Source organism: Culex pipiens, chromosome 2 (assembly GCF_016801865.2).
Source record: "Culex pipiens pallens isolate TS chromosome 2, TS_CPP_V2, whole genome shotgun sequence".
NCBI lineage: Eukaryota > Metazoa > Arthropoda > Insecta > Diptera > Culicidae > Culex > Culex pipiens.
In genome coordinates, this window is record NC_068938.1 from 126,812,783 (window position 1) to 126,828,913 (window position 16,131).

The 16,131-nt window shown below is 41.5% G+C and overlaps 5 protein-coding genes across 5 annotated transcripts; 2 read left to right on the forward strand and 3 right to left on the reverse strand.

Moving 5' to 3' along the window:
- Positions 1-1,851: 1,851 nt before the first annotated feature.
- On the reverse strand, positions 1,852-2,686 carry LOC120412565 (uncharacterized). Its single transcript, XM_039573070.2, has 2 exons — positions 2,347-2,686; positions 1,852-2,289 (listed from the first exon to the last, which is right to left on the reverse strand). The coding sequence occupies exons 1-2, from the start codon at positions 2,457-2,459 to the stop codon at positions 2,010-2,012; spliced, it is 393 nt and encodes a 130-aa protein (XP_039429004.1). The 5' UTR covers positions 2,460-2,686; the 3' UTR covers positions 1,852-2,009.
- Positions 2,687-4,325: 1,639 nt separating this feature from the next.
- LOC120412551 (zinc finger protein ZFP2-like) lies at positions 4,326-5,716 on the forward strand. The gene is made up of 2 exons (XM_039573056.2): positions 4,326-4,650; positions 4,706-5,716. The coding sequence occupies exons 1-2, from the start codon at positions 4,348-4,350 to the stop codon at positions 5,636-5,638; spliced, it is 1,236 nt and encodes a 411-aa protein (XP_039428990.1). The 5' UTR covers positions 4,326-4,347; the 3' UTR covers positions 5,639-5,716.
- Positions 5,704-6,772, reverse strand: LOC120412552 (uncharacterized). The gene is made up of 2 exons (XM_039573057.2): positions 6,430-6,772; positions 5,704-6,368 (listed from the first exon to the last, which is right to left on the reverse strand). The coding sequence occupies exons 1-2, from the start codon at positions 6,706-6,708 to the stop codon at positions 5,802-5,804; spliced, it is 846 nt and encodes a 281-aa protein (XP_039428991.1). The 5' UTR covers positions 6,709-6,772; the 3' UTR covers positions 5,704-5,801.
- Positions 6,773-6,888: 116 nt separating this feature from the next.
- Positions 6,889-14,538, forward strand: LOC120412553 (gastrula zinc finger protein XlCGF42.1-like). The gene is made up of 3 exons (XM_039573058.2): positions 6,889-7,143; positions 7,199-7,860; positions 14,370-14,538. The coding sequence occupies exons 1-3, from the start codon at positions 6,994-6,996 to the stop codon at positions 14,512-14,514; spliced, it is 957 nt and encodes a 318-aa protein (XP_039428992.1). The 5' UTR covers positions 6,889-6,993; the 3' UTR covers positions 14,515-14,538.
- A 25-nt stretch (positions 14,539-14,563) lies between these two features.
- LOC120412550 (zinc finger protein ZFP2-like) lies at positions 14,564-15,953 on the reverse strand. The gene is made up of 2 exons (XM_039573055.2): positions 14,761-15,953; positions 14,564-14,699 (listed from the first exon to the last, which is right to left on the reverse strand). Exons 1-2 carry the CDS (start codon positions 15,882-15,884, stop codon positions 14,564-14,566), a joined length of 1,260 nt encoding a protein of 419 aa, XP_039428989.1. The 5' UTR covers positions 15,885-15,953.
- Positions 15,954-16,131: the final 178 nt, after the last annotated feature.

Below are 16,131 nucleotides of genomic sequence, written 5' to 3' on the forward strand. Positions count from 1 at the left end.
TCCCACTTTTTGATCACGATTTTGTTCTAACTTTCATGTCTGTTTGTCTGTGCCTCCTGTGTGACGTGAGCAAGAAGGAAGAATTTGAACGACGGGAAAAGTTGCCACCCATTTTTGTGAAAACATCGTCATCGGATTCGGTGCGAAAGTGGCTGACCGGATTTATCAAATCTGGTGCTTTAAGAGCTTCCATTCGGGTTACAACTACGTTCGGGATTTCCTGAACAACACAAAGATTGAATACTACAGCCATGACGATCCAGGTAAATGCCCCATGAAACAGGTCCTCCGAGGCCTGTACGACATGGATGTGAGTGTGCTGAAAGAAGAGCTAAAAATTCTTAAGTTGAACGTGATCGAAGTCTTCAAGATGACGAGACACAACAAGGACATCAAGTATCGTGATCAACTGTACCTGGTTCATTTCGAGAAAGGATCGACAACGCCGACTGAGCTGAAAGCAGTTCGGGCAATTTTCAACATCATCGTGACTTGGGAACGTTATCACTCATCGTCCAGTGTACCGTGACGTGACACAGTGTTCGAACTGCTTGCGGTTTGGACATGGTGGAAGGAACTGTTTCATCAAGAGTGGTTGTGCAACCTGCGGAGGTGAGCACAAAACTCAAGCTTGCAACACAATCAACGAGAACATCGAAGCGAAATGCTTCAATTGCGGCGGCGACCATTCTACCAAGAATCGAAGCTGCCCAAAACGAGCTGAGTTTGTAAAAATTCGGCAGCAAGCAACGACGAGGCACCAACCAAATCGTCGCAAAAAAAAAAAACACCAATTTTCACGGGTGTGGATTTTCCTGCTTTGGCGTCACCAGGAGCGGGATCTGTTCGAGTGGTTCCAAATCTGCAACCATTGCCGTTGAATCAGCGGCAAAAAGTTGCAGAGACTACAACACCTCCTGGCTTCAGTCAGCAACCGAGGGAAAACCAACCAACATCAACGGGTGAAGGAAGTATAAGTGACCTGTTTTCATCACAAGAACTTTTGAACATTTTCATCGAGATGACAACAACACTGCGTGGTTGCAAAACTCGCCAGGAACAAGTAAGAACTCTTGGAGCATTCATCTTAAAATACCGTGTAAAATACAGTTAGTAGTTTACTCGTTCTAGTGATTTGGAATATTTAAATGAATTTATTTTTTTAGGTTTAAGTTAGGATTAGTTGTTAAAGTGATTTTTTTTTCTTTTTTACCAAAATGTATTCGATTCAATGCAATAATGTAAAACAATTTGAAGTAAATAAAATAAATGTGATCAGTTAAGGTAAGAACAAGATTGTCCGTTCGACGCAGTGGTGAACGCAGAACGCTGTGCCAGTTCGATTTTTCCATCAACTGTCAGTCGAACAATCTGCAGGGGTTGCTTTGTTCAATGGTCGATGACTGGCAAGCTATGATGACAGGCGCAAAATTTTGCGTTTGCGTCTGGGCCGAACGGACAATCTTGTTCATACCTTTAATAATACAACAAAGATGAAGAGCATTAGGCCATACCACTTAGCATGTACACTCAGCCAAAAAAAGTTATATCAGCCATAAGGATGCCATATAGATTTTTTCTATAAGCAAACCTTATAAATTTTATTGGATCGTTGAATGAATTATTTTCCATAAGCAAATCTTATAAATTTTATGTATGAGCGATTTTTGCTTTCATAAGAAAAACATATAAACATAAAATATGATAAACACACAGTTTTTTGTATTTTATATAGTTATCTTATAAATGTGATATTTGTGTTGTTGTTTAAATTAAAAGTTAATTAATGATTGAACATAAATATATCAGTTTATTTCACAAAAGTTACATTATTTATTAAGTCATTGGCAGAAAAAGTAGCATTTTGATAATTTCGCTGGAAGGGTCAATTAATGTCAATGCGATCCTTCAGCTTTCTGAACAAGTTCTACTTGGTCATGCTAGTGTTCGACATTCCGCTGTGAATCTTCTTGATCGTTTGCTTTTGCTGATCCGGGGCTTCACACAGGTCATTCAGCACCGCCGAGTACAGCACGGCGTATTCCTCTTCGGCGTTCGAATGGATTTCGATCGGCTCTAGCGGCTGCCTGCCAGCCTCGGCCAGGGTCAACTGGAACTTCTTTTGCTCCTAGTCGATCAGCATCGTGATGAAGGTTCCCGGTTTCCGGCACAATTTGTTCGCCCGGTCCGGCCAATTTACGTGTTGATGTGGCGCGGCATGTTGACGAGATGACCACGTCGATGTCGTCAATGTCAATACCGCAACCCACAGCGTCCGTACGGATGATGCTGGAGGTGGATGTTGCTTACATATTTCATATTAAAAAGTATCTCAAAACAACTCACCCATTAACCTTTCTCAACGCGAGCCGACTCAGCACGAACATCCTTGCCTTAAGACTGAACGAAGAGGACCACTCCTCGATGACCAGCACGATGCCGATAATTTTCTGCAGCATAAACAACAACCGATGCGAGCCTTCGATCGAATTGTCCCTTCTTAGCCCATGTTGTTCGATTGGCGTCGATTCCTGGAAGTCGTTGCCTTTGTCCAGGTACGCCTGGTCTCTGCAGCAGGGAAAACATTTACTTAACCTGTTAAGCAAAGCAAAGCAAATTAATAGCAAAACAAAACGTAAAAACTCAAAATTTAGTTAAAAACCTGCAATCTGCTGAAGGCCGCTCCTCCACTACTAATTTCTGGTTCATAAGGTTGGCCATATGATATTTTCACATAAATAATTTTAATGAATGCCATAAGCCTACCATATAAATTGAATAAGATTTAGAAAAGTCATAATTTAAACTTATGGAATTCAAAAACGATTAACTTTTCACAGTTTATAAGGTACGCCATATGAATTTTAATAGATATTTTGGCTGAGTGTAAATGAAATGTAATTATATAAGAAAGTTCAATAAAGATATATTTAATTTCAAAAAAAAGATTGAAACTATCTTTACATATCTCTGATTTTTCGTGCATGCATAACTGAAATTTTGCGAGTTTACCTTACACCTCGATGACCGTGTAACATGAATCGATTTTACTGATTTTGCTAGTCGTCGCTAGTTGGCGCTCAGTTTGAAGTTTGCTTCAAACCCGTTAAACGTGTAATCGTCAACAAAGTTTGACAGGTTTAAAAGTTTGTTTGCTGCAGACTGGTGGCAAGCTTGTCAAAAAGTGAACCTCACTTTTGACAGTCCATATAGGGTAAATGCCCTATAAACTGGTTGCACAAAATAGGGTATACAGGCCATTTATAAGTAAATTTGAAAATAAGTTTATTTAATATTTAGGTTTGTAATTTGAAATTGTTATTTATTGTCTAGTTATTTTTTTTGTTAAGACCGAGCCATGCGGTAAGGCTTCCGCCTCGCAAATGGGAGTTCAGAACCCGGTGCGGACCAACATAGCTGGTGATCGTTTTCCTTCTGGATACGATTTCTAAGTAAAGGAAAGGTAGTTTATCGTCACAAGCTGTACATTATCTTCTTGGAATATTGACATTTAACCTCATTTAACACTAAAATATGTTAATAAAGTTAACATTAAAAAATGTGAACGATTGATTTCGTCCTCAAAAGGCTGGATAATATTTTATTTTTTCTAGTTATTTATTTTTCGACAAAACATATTCAAAATTATTCATCAAAAACACAATTTGAAATATTTTTTCACAAAAAAAAACTTTTTTTCAATTGCACATTTGCTGGCTCTTTTACCCTATATTTAGCGTCAGAGGGGTAAAGCGACCAAATAGCGGGGTCCACGGTCCAACCAATGTGAGTATCGCGGCCCATACATACAATTTGACAATCTTGCCAATATTATCCAGCCTTTTGAGGACGAAATCAATCGTTCACATTTTTTAATGTTAACTTTATTAACATATTTTAGTGTTAAATGAGGTAAAATGTCAATATTCCAAGAAGATAATGTACAGCTTGTGACGATAAACTACCTTTCCTTTACTTAGAAATCGTATCCAGAAGGAAAACGATCACCAGCTATGTTGGTCCGCACCGGGTTCTGAACTCCCATTTGCGAGGCGGAAGCCTTACCGCATGGCTCGGTCTTAACAAAAAAAATAACTAGACAATAAATAACAATTTCAAATTACAAACCTAAATATTAAATAAACTTATTTTCAAATTTACTTATAAATGGCCTGTATACCCTATTTTGTGCAACCAGTTTATAGGGCATTTACCCTATATGGACTGTCAAAAGTGAGGTTCACTTTTTGACAAGCTTGCCACCAGTCTGGGTCCAACCAATGTGAGTATCGCGGCCCATACATACAATTTGACAATCTTGCCATCAGGCTGGTTTGCTGTTTGTTGATGTCAGCAGCCCAAACAAATAAAATTTCGGTCATTTCTGTTCAAAGTTTTCACAATTTAACAAGTTCACAGTTTCCCGCCACGATGGACGAAGCCGGCCCTCGTCCCCCACAAACCGCGGCGTCCCTTGGCACCAAACTACCAACCGTGTGCCGCACCTGTCTGGCGTCGCCGTCGGACGAGACCGATCCCGAGTTTGAGCTGTACCAGATCGACGAAATCTTTCTCGAAGAGGACGAAGTTTCGAACACCCACCAGGTGCATTCGTTCGTGGAGGTGCTGAGTTTGTTCGTGAACGATGGGGTACGCTTTGCTTTCTTTTTTTTGTGGTTTTTGATGGTAGGATTATATTTTTTAGATTGGCAAGAAGGATGACAGGCTTCCGACGACAATATGTTTGGCCTGCGTGGAGAAGGCGAGGGCAGCGTTTCAGTTTATCGAGATGTGTCGCGTGAGCGATTCCTTGCTGGATGAGTGTTTGTCCAAGTTGGTAGCGGAGACGAAACCCGTCGTGAAGGTTGATCCTCGTGAGGAGGAAGCAGTCACATTTACGGAGATTGTTGGAGAGGACGAGCAGATGGTTGAAGAGTATGAGGAAGAGGAGCCTTCGGAATCTGTTGGGGGGTACACGGATCAGACCACGAAGGAGAAGTTTACATTGATGTACGTTGAAGATAAACCGACGGAGAGTAACAATCCGTCGAAGGGGGATTCGGTGAAGAGGCATGAGTGCGATATTTGTCACAAGACGTTCACGCAGCCTCAGACGCTGACGCGGCACAAAAAGATCCACTCGAGGGACAGCGAACCGGGCAAGCCCTGCGAGTACTGCAGTCGAACGTTCCTGCGCTCCGATGACCTTCGGCGTCACATTCGCACCCACACAAACGAGCGTCCCTACGCGTGTGACCAATGTCCGAGGGCGTACAAGCAATCCTTCGAGCTTAAGGAGCACCGGGACGCGTGCCATTCCGAGGAGGGAACCCGGAAGATGCTGGATTGTAACATTTGTGGGAAGCAGTTGAGCACCCGGAACGGGTTGTACGTCCACATGAAGGCCCACAAGGGCGAGAAGAATCACGGTTGCTTGTACTGCGGGAAGCGCTTCGTGACTTCCGGCGAGCTGACGTCCCACTTGAGACACATTCATCCGAAGGAAGTTAATGTGAAGTTGCTCGGGTGCGGCGTGGGGGATTGCACCAGGAAATTTGTGACGAAGGCCGCGCTACGAACGCATCACGTGAAGAAACATGCTGCGGAGATGTCGAGGGTTGAGTCTGGTAGCGAGTAAGTTTAGGTATTTGTTTATAATTAGGTTTATTCCATAGGATGTAAGTAATTTGCATAATAAAACTATCAAGCTTAAAAAGATGTTTTTAATCAGAGTATTTAAAATGAACTATCATGCACACAACATACTTTCAAAGAACAATCACACTCGGAAACAACGCAAATTACGAACCACAATTCCAAATCAGCTTCCCCTTCACTTCAGCATCCTTGTACCCTTTCAACCCCTCTCCGATCTGATACCAAGCAAGTGCCAACTCTTCCGGCTCTTCCTCGCCCTCCTCTTCAACCTCCATCGCTTCCTGCCCGATTTCCACGTCACCTTCTTCTTCGTAAATGGGCATTTCCTTGCAGCACGTCAGCCGTCGCACGTCCCTGCTGTTCTGGAACAAATTAATCACGTGCCGTCGGCAGCTCGCCGGCAGTCGAAACTCTTCCATCCGTTGCCAGCTGGGGCACGGCACTTCCGACTCCGTCTCGACACGGTTCACCAGCAGAAACATCCTGGTCGGCCCGGTTATCCGCTCGCTGCCCGTCTGCAGCTCTTCCGACAGGGTCAACGCCATCGCAAGCTGTTTCAGGGCCGTTTCCAGCGCGGGCCGGTGCAAGTCGGCGTGGTGGTCTGGATTGACCGGCGGGAGATTGACCTGGAAGGCTTCCTTGGCGGTGTACACGGTGGAACCGAACAGCAGCAGCACGGACGATCCTTGCGAGGTCACTGTGGGAAGTTCCTGTAAATACCGGAAAATGTGTTAAAAATAATCTTAACTCGTCAAACCAATCCTAACGTACCTTAAACAACTGCCGTATCCTGTCCAAGGTGTCCACGGCGGCATCCCGCTGCTTCACCAGCCGGTAATCCTTCCAGTCCGGGTCCTCCCCCTCCTGAGTCGCTTCCTTTTTGACAAATTTGGCCACGATCGTGCGGAACGTGTCGTAGCAAAACGGAATCTGGTTGCGCTGGTAGAGCAGCACCTCGATCACCTTCTGGACCGCCCGGGAGCACGTCTCACCGGTGACCACGTCCACGGACAGCGGAACGTCCATCGTGAGCGCGGTTTTGTGCTTCATTTTTGGCACCAGAAGTTGGGTTTTTTTAACGGCTGATTTGTTTATGAAATGGGGAAAATCGAGCAGATTTTTGTTTGCGCGGGGAACTGTCAAAAACTGCTCGATTCGAGCAGATTTAAGTGAACAAGAGCGCCTCCTGCGGCGAGTAGCAAAGCAAGTCGCAGTTTGAACTTTTGGAAAACTTAGCATTTTATCATAAACGTGTATGTTTTGTTTACGTTTTTGCAGTTGGGTTTAAAAATTTAAAACAGGATTTCTGAAAATTAAAAAAAAAGTTGTTCGAGGATGCAGCTAGAATACGACAGCAAGCAAATTATGGACAATTTTCTCTCAACTTGTCGGTTCTGTCTGTCGCGGGAGGATTGCGTCCCCATCCTCAACGACGGAGAGATCGCCGATCATTTGCTGCTGGCTACGGACTTCATTCTTTCAAAGGTAAGCAGAGCCAGAATCCTTCTGAAACGAAACTAAACATCCGGACCGGTTCCAGGTTGACGAGAGCGATGGCCTTCCGAACAGCATCTGCCAACGGTGCCTCAGGTGTGTGATCGAATTTGCCGCGCTGGAAGCGCGCTGTCAGCAAACCTACGAAATCCTGCAGCAGATTCTGGAGGAACAAGCCGCCGTTGACGACGAAGTGCCTTTCGAAGCGAAGGTTGAAGAGTTTGACGTCGAGGAAGAATGCGCCGTAGTTTACCTCGAGGACGATTCATCAGAGCAAGAACTGCTCAATGCTCCCGTCGTCAAAGAGCAACCCCCGACCGCTAAAAAAGGCAAGCAATGTCCCGTCTGCGGCAAGTTCGTCTCCCAGCTGAGCAAGCACATGCCCGCCCACTCGGACCTGAAGCGCCACTCGTGTCCGCACTGTGAGAAACGGTTCGCGCACGACACCACGCTCCGGAAGCACATCAACTCGGTCCATCTGCGGCTCAAGAAGTACCACTGCGAACGGGCGGGTTGCGCCGAGTCGTTTACGGACCGGAGCTCGCTACGGTACCACGACACGGTCAAGCACCGGAACGCGCGCGATTTTGTGTGTGCCGAGTGTGGCAAGTCGTACCACACCTCGACGGGGCTGAGTCAGCACACGAGCTTGAGCCACGACCAGCGGAGGTTCCGGTGCGACGAGTGTGGGAAGATGTTTGCCATGAAGTAAGTTGGAATAATTCAGTTTGTCGTGGTGATTATTGCATTCGATCGTAATATTACGAACGTAATTTCTCGAATCACGATCTAGATTTCCCGATAGTAAGATTACGACTTGCCATCGACAAATCTCGATCTACCATCAACAAATTATGACTTATGATGTCCAATCGAGAAATTACGATCGTAATTTGTAATCCCATTTATATGAAAAAAGTGTTTTAAAATGCATTTTACACTAGTTCAGTTGTTTTGCAATCATTAGTTTTCAAAAAATTTAAGATCTTACAAAAACAAAATTGTATCGAAAAAAAAGATTTTGCATCGAAAATTTTCTTTTTTTTGCTTTTTTTTTTTTTTTTTTTTTGAGTTGCTTTTGAGAATTTGAACGGTTCGCGTCGCGGTCAACAAGCCGGATTTTCGTTGCCGTTTCCGTCTTTGTTCCCCCCCCCCCCCCCCACCGATTGTGTGTGTTTTTCGGTCCGTGCGGCTTCGCGTTTTATTTGGTTTTATCTTTCCACAGCCGGCTGTCGAAGATTGAATCATTTATGCTAAACTTAACACCAAATAACCGGGAATAATCTCATCCGCATCCTCTGACTGTTTGCCTTGAGAATACATAATACATCACACCATTAAACAAAATTTATTGATTATTGGGTCGCATCATCATCCTCTATGATGAATCCTGGCCATTACCCTTTCCCACTAACAAAATCCCAAGTAGAAGTAGTTTTTCCGGCACACGTGGGGGTGTGGATATCGTATAGAACCCACCCTTTGTAGCAACCTGTGCTAACTAACATTCCCGTCCCAATCCCCCCGAGATCTACAAACTGACATGGCGGGCGCCGTTTGTGGCCAATGACTGTTACCTATTTGCTTCAGATCTAGTTTTAATGACCTTGATGTTTTATCTTTTCAACGCATTCATACATGCTGTTGATAAGGGAAACACCATTAGATCGTTTAAGCGTATGGTCAGTTGTATTGATAGGATATTACGGTCCTGTTCAGCAACGGAGAAGGACAACCATGGGTGGTCTCTCATGCTCATGCTCATGCTCAAAATCTTAAGATTTTTTTTTTAATAAACCCAAACATGCTAAAAATCACAGTCGCTATTCTACACTCAGCCAGAGCGGTCGCATTTTGCGCTCGTGAACTTTTCGCTTTCTTCTGTGAGACGGTTGCGGCCCAAGGTCGTTCATTGTTCGAGTGCAAGCCAAACGAAATGAAAACTTTTCGCCAGAACTCCCTGGTTTTTGACTTTAATGTCATGCCAGCGGTTCCCGAATTGGGGACAATCCAGAACTTTCTGCAGCAGCAGGTCAAACTGGACCTGTCGTCGGTGCGTAACCTGCAGGTGAACGTGTCGAGGAACCAGGTCATCATCGAGACAACAACGCCAGAACAAGCTTTCCGCATCGCCAGGGACCACAATTCCAAGCACTTCATTGTGCATGAGAAGAAGCGGTTCCTAATTCCGATCTACGTGGAGGATGGCACTACTGAGGTTAAAGTCCACGATTTGCCACCTCGAATGCCAAATCATCTCATCGAGGATCAACTACAAAAATACGGGGAGATAACTTCAATCCACAATGAGGTATGGCGCGACTTCTTCCCCGGTATCCCGAACGGGGTAAGGGTCGTGCGGATGAAGATCAAAAAGCCGATACCCTCATTCGTCAAGATTGAGGGTCTATTGGCGTACATTGTTCATAAAGAACAAATTAAAACGTGTCGCTATTGTTCCCAAAAATTACATGCGGGGCAAAAATGCACCGTCGCATCAAAACAAATGGACAGCAACAGCACCAGATCAGATGAAGAAGACGAAGACGACACCGTGAAAACAACAGAACCAGAAAAGAAGATTGACAACGATAACGCACCCGATCTATCGTTCCAAGATAGACACGAAAAAGAAGCACAAACACTAGAGAGCCTATATGGAGAGGCGAAATGTCACTCTCAGGGTTCCAATCGAACTGTCAAATCGAGGTTCCAATCGAGCAACAAGATTATGCAAGAACAAAGGTTGGAATCAATTGAAAATATTTTTGGCAAAAAAAGAGTCTTATGACAATCACAAGTATTTTAAAACTGTTGTTGATAATAATTTGGTAGTTTTTGATATGTTTGTGCTTGTTCGGTAAAAGAAAAGTGCCAGCACCAAAGAAAAACTACAAGGGTCCCTAACAAACACCATACACCGCAATCAACAGCAGCAACGGAAATAAAAATCCACTTCAAATAACGAAAGAACCATGCTTTGTTTACGCAGATACAAAAAACTGCTACAACTTGCTGGAAAAGAAGAAGAAGTTAAGAAGATTAAACCTGGCCCAAAAATGTATTAACAAGAAGCCAAATAAATAATTTTAAGCAAAAAAAAAAAAAAAAAAAACATGCTAAAAATGATTTTAAACACAGGAGAATGTATTTTAATTTGATTTCAGCTGGTTGCACTTGAATTTTCATTGCAATTTTGAAGTTTATTGTAAAAATAATTTTTTTGCCCCCTGATTTTTCGGGCCAATTTTGAAGGGGGGGGGGGGGGGGGAAAACTTTTAAAAATATTTGTACCAGCCTTAGAAGATTTAAAATAAATTACAGATTCCAAAATTCAAAAAAATCATATTTTTAAGAATTCAAAAATTAAAACATCAAAATTGTGACCCAAAAAAATTAATTCACACATTTAAAAATTCAAAAATACAAAAAAAAAATAAATATAATAGAAAAATAGACACATTCCGCCGTGACGTTGCAACGCTTTGACTTTTCTTTTTTCAGTATTTCGGCTGTTACTCAAAAATTACATTGAAGAGGTACATATGTTATTACAGATTCGGAAAGTACATCAAATTTCCTATAAGAAACAATGTTGAAACATTATTTTAAGCGAATATTCTATTTTTGAGAGTGGAATATGTAGCGTGACGTTGCAACGCGAGATTTTTTCTCAATCCTGACCCAATTCATATTTCGCCACTAACTCTGCTCTGCCAGACGGCAAATTTGGAGTTCTTCTTCCATTTATAGTGTAAAATTGGCCAACAAATCGAATGCAATCATTAGTTTTTCGAAAAAATCAAACCTCGATTTTTTAAGACCACTTACATTTCATGACTTTGCAACGCTCTGTTTTTGAAAACAGGGTTTTTCGTTGCGTTGCAACGTCACGAAATTATAGTATCAAAATAAATCATAGTTTTTGTTAGGCTGAATAACGGTAGGTTAAGATTTGTTTATAAGACATTGATAGACAGTAAAAGGACATGTAAATTGATTGGCCCGCCCATGTTAGACACCCCCCTCCCCCTATTGTGCTTTCACAGTTGCAGTACGATTTACGAAGTTTTCCAAAGGGTTTTCAAAATATTTTTTTTGTATTATTCCATTATCACGAAGGACTAACCCCCCCCCCCCCCTCTTCCGTCCTCTATTCATGTAACGGGACGTCCATGCATTACGTAACGGCGTAATATCAAGGGGGAGGGGGGAGGTTTCGAGGATTTATACAAAAAAAAAGTGTATCGGAAATGTATTACCAGGGGGTGGAGGGGGCAACTTATAAAACACGTGGAAGTTTTAGAAGGGAGGTAAGGAGCTTCAAGTTTTCAGGAGGGCTGAAATTTATAAATAAAGTGTCCATATCGTTAGTTTTAATTTTTTTTTATTTTTTTTTTTATTTATATTTATTCAGATTTTCTCTTCCATGTACATTCATTCAGTTAAAATAATATTGAGTGTCCAATCACAAGCGATGACTTTTCACCTCAACCATATCGTTAGTTCATGGCCCTTAAGGGGTGATCTGCAAACAACGTAACATATTTTGTTGACTTTTGTGCTTTTTAAATTAAATTTGAGGAAATAATAAAACTGTTTAACTGCGCAACATAACATTTTTAATTGTGAATAACTAAACGTTGCATACAACTTATTTAAGTAAGGGTTCGTCCAACAACAGAGTGACAAAAGTTTGTGAAAAAAAAAACAATCGAATCACGTGTTTTTTATTGTTTAATGAATTTCACTGTAATTTGACTTACATAAAGCGGTATACGCACTTCGGAAGGAATCGGTCAAGAAAAAATTCAAATGGGCAACAGCGGCAGAGTAAGCAAGCCAGAGAGGGTGAAGAAAAGCCCCAAGAAATCGCTCCCTCTCCTTTGTTCTGCTGTTCGTAAAGCTGTTTCTTGACCCCTTTCCTTCCGATCAGCGTACTAGCCTTAAGGGTGTAGGATAAAAAAAATCGTTGCGTTGTATTAGAATGAACCCTCATGTAAATCAGTTTATCATAAAGGGGCCATCCAGTAACCACGTGATTACTTTTTTAAAAGTTTTAGAATTTTTCCCCCTTGTAAACATCGGTCTATTTTGATTTGTTCAACAAGTTTCATAAAATACTTTTTTTTCGAGTTGCATACAAACTTAAATGACGGAATTTGTGAATGACCCATGTACAATTCTTCTGTAAATATGCTCGAAAACATTATATAAAAAATATATAATATTTAGTATCCTTTTATCTTCAACAACCAACTACGCATACACCTTGTTTGCCATGTGACCAATATGATTTAAAATTTCGTGACGTTGCAACGCAAACTTAAACCTGTTGTAACTTTGGATCTAGACAACCAATTAAGTCGCTCTAGGTTGCATTTGAAAGCTCTTTCCAAGTACAAAGAGCATCCGAAATATCAAAATGATTGATTTTTTAGTTTTTTGTTGACATAAACAAATGTCCCTTTTTCGTGACGTTGCAACGCAATAAAATGGTAAACTTACACTAGTTTGAAAAAATACTTAACTTAAGATAAACTGCAAACCCATGACATTTCCGTTTAGTACAACTAAAAACCTACAAAATGCAATCAAAAGAATAATTTTTGGATTTTATTTCGCTGAAAACCAGGAGTTTTTAGAAAAATGTTTTAAAACGATGATTTTATCACGAATTGATGCATAACTTAACCAACTTGTACAAAATGATATTCAAATGATCAATTAATGAAAACCATGATTTTTGAAGCTTCAAGTAGTCTAGAATCGAGGAAAAATATCCAAATAGCTCATACACGCTTTTCAAAATTTCATCCTAAGGTGTACATTGCCGGAGAATGTGTCAATAATTAAAAAAAAAATAGTAAAGGCTCATTTTTTCATATTTAAAACTCACATAAAGTTAACTTTAAATATTCAAGATATTTTCTTAAAACTCAGATATTAAGCATTTCAGAAATACAAATACATATTTAAAAAAATAAAAAATAAATTCTGAAATTCGAAAAAAAAATAATCTCTGATAATTTTAAAAGTCACATTTTTTAAGTTGGAGGGGCGACATAAACTTTGAAAAATATCTGGAGCAACACGGGAAAAGGGCGGATAAGTATTTTGGCAGCTGGAACTATTTTGCAAAAACCGAGACAATGGGTGGCTTTTTCACGAAACTCGAAATGTAAAAAAATAGCTGGCATTCACAGCTGAGCAATTCTCTCAGATTTCGATCATTCGATTTTTTTTGTATTTTTTAATCCGGCTGAAACTTTTTTGGCGCCTTCGGTATGCCCAAAGAAGCAATTTTGCATCATTAGTTTGTCCATATAATTTTCCATACAAATTTGGCAGCTGTCCATACAAAAATGATGTATGGAAATTCAAAAATCTGTATCTTTTGAAGAATTGCCTTGATCGATTTGGTGTCTTCGGCAAAGTTGTAGGTATGGATATGGACTACACTGAAAAAAATGATACAAGGTAAAAAAAAATTGGTGATTTTTTATTTCACTTTTTGTCACTAAAACTTGATTTGCAAAAAACACTATTTTCATTTTTTTTTATTTTTTGATATGTTTTAGAGGACATCAAATGCCAACTTTTTAGAAATTTCCAGGTTGTGTAAAAAATCTTTGACCGAGTTATGAATTTTTAAATCAATACTGATTAAAAAAAAATCGAAATATTGGTTGTAAAAATTTTTCAACTTCATTTTCCGATGTACTATCAAATTTGAAGTCAGAAAGTATTTTAGTGAAATTCTGATTAAGTGCACTGTTTTCAAGTTAAAGCCATTTTTAGGTGACTTTTTTGAAAATAGTCGCAGTTTTTCATTTTTTGAAATTGAAAGCTTTTGAAAAAAATATTTTTGAAAAGCTGAGAAATTTCTCTATATTTTGCTTGTTTGAACTTTGTTGATACAGCCCTTAGTTGCTGAGATATTGCCATGCAAAGGTTTAAAAACAGGAAAATTGATGTTTTCTAAGTCTCACCCAAAAAATCCATCATTTTCTAATGTCGATATCTTAGCAACTAATGGCCGATTCTCAATGTTAAAATATGAAATAATAAAAATAATCAAGACTAACATTTCAAAAGGGCGTAACATTGAATGTTTGGCCCTTCTGAAATGTTAGTCCTGATTTAAAATATTAGAAAATATTGTTTTCGAAAAGGTCGGAAAATTTCACGAATGTTTTTTTTTTTCATCTTTCCAGATACCACCTGAAGACCCACATGCTGACCCACACCGAGGCGCGCCCATTTTCGTGTGAACTGTGCGATCGAACGTTCAAGCAGATGAAAAACCTAAACGAACATCTTGTCGTAGTGCACGCCAAACCGCGAATCCGGAAACAATAAAATGATTTTTTATTGACTAATAGACGACTTTTGCTACGTTTTGAACTGTTTATTGAACGGAATGAACCTCGCTTTGGTGCAAATCGAAGAGAGCCTTTTTGCCAAACAGCATCCGACAGCTTCCCTGGTCGCAAAGGTAGTGCGAATCCCCGTCGTGCTCTTTCGTGTGTTCCAGCGCTTGTTTTCTGCAAAAGAAAGTTTAAATTTGAGTTATTTTGTTAAATCTCTGAGGCTATCGCAACGAACCTCGTTTTAAACTTTTTCAAACACTCGCCACAGTGGTAATCCCGTTTGTTAACCTTCCCCGCTGGTTTTTCGTCACTCTTTGTCCGTTCCGGCTGCTGTTTCCGGTGCAACAGCTGATGCCTCACCAGGTTGCGGTTCCGCTTGAAGCCCATGCCGCACTCGGGACAGACAAACGGACGCTCGTCAAGGTGCACCCGCTGGTGGTCATTTAAAATGGTTTTCGAGGGAAATTTCTGATTGCACGTTTCGCACTCAAACTTCCGCTCCAGGTGCTGCATCGTCTGGTGCTGGCGCAGCTCGTTCTGGCTGAAGTAAGCCTTCCCACAGTGGGAACACTCGAACGATTTGCCCTTGTGACGACCCTCGTGTATCCGGAACGAGCTGCGATCGGTGAAGGTGCGCGGACAGTGCGCGCAGCGATAGTCTTTGATGTTGAGGTGGATTTTGAGATGCTTCTTGAGCGTGTTCCGGCCGCGATAGACGTTTTTGCAGTAGATGCACTCAACTAGGGGAATCTTCCTGCTTGACCGTTCGACAAACCCGCAAGGTTTCGCTCCCATGGCCAAATCCAGCATCTTCTGCTGCTCCTCGTTGAGATTGTAGGAAGTGCTTTCGCTCGGTTCTTCCAAATCATCCTCGTCCATCATTTCAACTGTTTGCTCTTCTGAAACATAAGGTTGGTCTGCCTGCTGCTCAATAACCTCCTCCTCGTCTTCTTCTTCCAGGATTTCATTGTCTTCCGGTTCAACCGTCTCTTCAGCAAGAAACTCCTCTTCATGTTCCAGCTCATCGTCTCGTTCCTGGCTCAAGATCTCTCGTTTGATCTGCTCGTCCACCGACTCACCCAGCGCCCGTTCCAGCAGCTCGTAGGACCGCACACAGCGAGCCTCAAAGTCCACGTACCGCTCGATTGTGGCCACACAGCCCAGACAGACGTTGTTCGGGAATCCGTCGTCGGCGTCAATTTTGGTGAGCAGCACGTCCAGAACCTTGGCGAGTTGTTCGTTGAGCTCGTACTCGCCGGTAAATATCGGAATGCACTGAACGGTGGTAGCTGAGTCCGACAGGCAGAACCGGCACAGCTGGTGGAAGTTGGCGCGGATGAACCGCGGGTCCGTATTCATGGCCGGAAGTTGGGTTTGAAATTTGAAGGAAATTTAAAAATTCTGTCCGTGCCAACTTTGAATGTAAACAACAACTATGCACGGTAAAGTGGGAAAAGGAAACAAGTGTCATGCATTTTAGCCACTTTAGCCCTCTGGTGGTGACAAGATACGGAACGCCAGTACCCCAAACAGTACCCAATTTTAAGTAGGTTTACCTACATTTAAACGTGTTATTACCCAAATTTCTTAAACGTGCAGCCTTTTG